At 40.6% G+C, this 2,746-nt stretch overlaps 1 protein-coding gene across 2 annotated transcripts in view; it reads right to left on the bottom strand.

The window, feature by feature from the left end:
• Positions 1-435: 435 nt before the first annotated feature.
• Positions 436-2,746, bottom strand: part of stk16 (serine/threonine kinase 16) — a 7,509-nt gene continuing 5,198 nt past the window's right edge. For both annotated transcript variants that reach the window (XM_014002996.1, XM_014002998.1), the window contains exons 6-8: positions 2,484-2,612; positions 1,626-1,747; positions 436-666 (exon numbers count right to left, since the gene is read on the bottom strand). In XM_014002996.1, coding sequence (XP_013858450.1) covers positions 528-666; positions 1,626-1,747; positions 2,484-2,612 — 390 coding nt within the window. In that variant the 3' untranslated portion in view covers positions 436-527. The remainder of the gene's footprint in view (positions 667-1,625; positions 1,748-2,483; positions 2,613-2,746) is intronic.

Raw genomic sequence — 2,746 nt, 5'->3', positions numbered from 1 at the left:
ACTAGTTTATACTGAACAAAAATATTAATAAATAGTACTTTTAGCAGTTATGTAAGGTGGATTTATCCCCTCAGGAGCAGATGTTGATAAAGATAAAAAAATCAACTTTTTAATAGAATAAGTTTCTAAATCAAGAAGCAGCTAGTTATACGTTATAAAAGCTTGTCCAATGTAAATAAATTAAATTAAATAAATCTACCTGTCATGTCCTCAGGTGTAACTGCAGCTGATGTTTCGTACACWTGAAGTTTAAAATAAGATATTTTTACGTTTGATGTTTGAGCTGAGGAAATGTAAAATCTAATCTTTGTGTGTACAAATACACAGATGATAAAGTAAATATTGCACACGTGCAGAAAACGACACTTTAAGGCATCTGATTCAGTTTAAATGTTTCTGATGAATAAATATTTAAAATAAACCGAGACGATCCAATAAAACGAGACGTTTTTAAACTAAAACAGTTAAAGCTGGAATTAAAGAGTCCATCATCATCATCATCATCATCATCACCATCATCATCATCATCACACCATGTTGGTCTGAGTGTTGGGACTGCGACTCTGCAGGTCCTGTACCTGGTCCAGGACCCAGCCGATGTTGGGTCTCTCCTGGGGGTTTGACACCATGATGGAGCTCAGCAGAACCTTCAGGCCCTCAGAGTACCTGCAGACGGACAAACAGCCGAAGTGAAACAGAAACTCAGCTAAAACATCATTACATGTTTATAATCAGCTAAAAGCAGAAAAAAAGTAGCTACAACATAAACACGTCCAAAAGCTAAGTGAAAGTATCACAAGGGAAGAAGCTAATATTAGCAAACTGTTAGCTAAAGATCAGCAAGGTTATGTAGAAGCTAGAAGTACCATAAGACAAGCTAAAAGCTAAAACWGCTAAATGGTGGTTAAATGCTGTTTCAAAAGGCTGAAAGTAGCAAAGCATAAACTAAAAGTAGAAAAATGTTAGCTGAAGGTGTCATATGGCTAATATTTACAAGAGGCTGGCTATAAGCTAAAAGTTGATGGTTTAAAGCTGCGTTGGCAAAAGGGCAGCTAAATATTAGCTAAAAATGTCATGAGGCCAGCAGAAAATAATATTAGCAATGCTTATTAAAAGCTAAAAATAAGAAAAGGCAAGCTAGAACCTGAAGTAGCAAGAGTAGCTAGAAGCTAAARGTAGCAAAGGGATGGCTAAATGTTTTACACTGCTAGCTTGAAGCTAATAATAAAAGGTTAGCTAAAAGCAGAAAAAAGTTTCAAAAGTGTCAAAAGGGAATTTAGAAGCTAATTGTAGCATAAAGTTGGCTAAAAGCTAAAAGTGAAAACAGAGTAGCAAGAAGCTAAAGCAGCAGAACAATAGTTAGAAGCTAAAAGTAGCAAAACACTAAAARTTGCAAAACGTTAGCTAAAAGTATTAAAGGGCTAGTTTGAAGCTAATAGTAGAAAAAAAGGCTACTTTAAAAGCTAAAGTTGCAAAAGTGTAGCTAGAAGCTAATATTAGCAACAGGGCAAAAAGCTAAAAAATAGTTATAAGTTTTATAACAGGTCAAAAGAAAAGCTAAAAACAAACAGTTTTTTCCACTGAACAAACAAAGCGATAAAGTTTTGGTGAGTTTGAATCCTGACCTGCAGGAYGGGGGGATGGAGACAGGATTCTGGACCGCCAAGGCCACGCTGTCCCCCTTCTGGAAGATCAGATCGTACGGACCCTCCAGCATCATCATGCAGTACAGAACACAGCCGAGGGACTGCAGGAGAACCAACAGAACCTTTAATCTGACCCGGCACACAGGAACCACACCACAACAGCTAAAGCAGGACAACAGCTAAAGGAGGACAACAGCTAAAGCAGGACAACAGCTAAAGGAGGACAACAGCTAAAGCAGGACAACAGCTAAAGGAGGACAACAGCTAAAGCAGGACAACAGCTAAAGGGGAACAACAGCTAAAGGGGAACAACAGCTAAAGTAGGTCAACAGCTAAAGCAGGTCAACAGCTAAAGCAGGACAACAGCTAAAGGAGGACAACAGCTAAAGCAGGACAACAGCTAAAGGGGAACAGCTATAGGAGGACAACAGTTAAAGGGGAACAACAGCTAAAGGAGAACAACAGCTAAAGCAGGACAACAGCTAGAGGAGGACAACAGCTAAAGCAGGACAACAGCTAAAGGGGAACAACAGCTAAAGGGGAACAACAGCTAAAGGGGAACAACAGCTAAAGGAGGACAACAGCTAAAGCAGGACAACAGCTAAAGGGGAACAACAGCTAAAGGATGACAACAGCTAAAGCAGGACAACAGCTAAAGGGGAACAACAGCTAAAGGAGGACAACAGCTAAAGGAGGACAACAGCTAAAGCAGGACAACAGCTAAAGGAGGACAACAGCTAAAGCAGGACAACAGCTAAAGGGGAACGGCTATAGGAGGACAACAGCTAAAGGGGAACAACAGCTAAAAGAGGACAACAGCTAAAGGAGAACAGCTACCCAGATGTCGGTGCGCTCGTCGATGATGCAGTGGCTCTCCACGTTGAAGAGCTCAGGAGCTCTGTAGGAGATGGTGCAGCGCTGAGCGGCCCAGTCCTGGACCGTCATGGCTTCTCTGGATCCTTTCACCTTCAACAAACAGGTTTTACATTTTATCACTAATTTCATTTGAACTAAACTACACTTTGGTTGGTCAACAGGAAGCAGCAGCACAGCAGGTCTGCACATGGATCCTGCTCCTTCCTGTCTGTCGACCAATAGGA

This window comes from Austrofundulus limnaeus, unplaced genomic scaffold, assembly GCF_001266775.1.
Source record: "Austrofundulus limnaeus strain Quisiro unplaced genomic scaffold, Austrofundulus_limnaeus-1.0 Scaffold16, whole genome shotgun sequence".
In the NCBI taxonomy this organism is placed as follows: Eukaryota; Metazoa; Chordata; class Actinopteri; order Cyprinodontiformes; family Rivulidae; genus Austrofundulus; species Austrofundulus limnaeus.
Note: the sequence above shows the minus strand (reverse complement) of the source record. Positions and strands in the feature narration are given on the sequence as shown.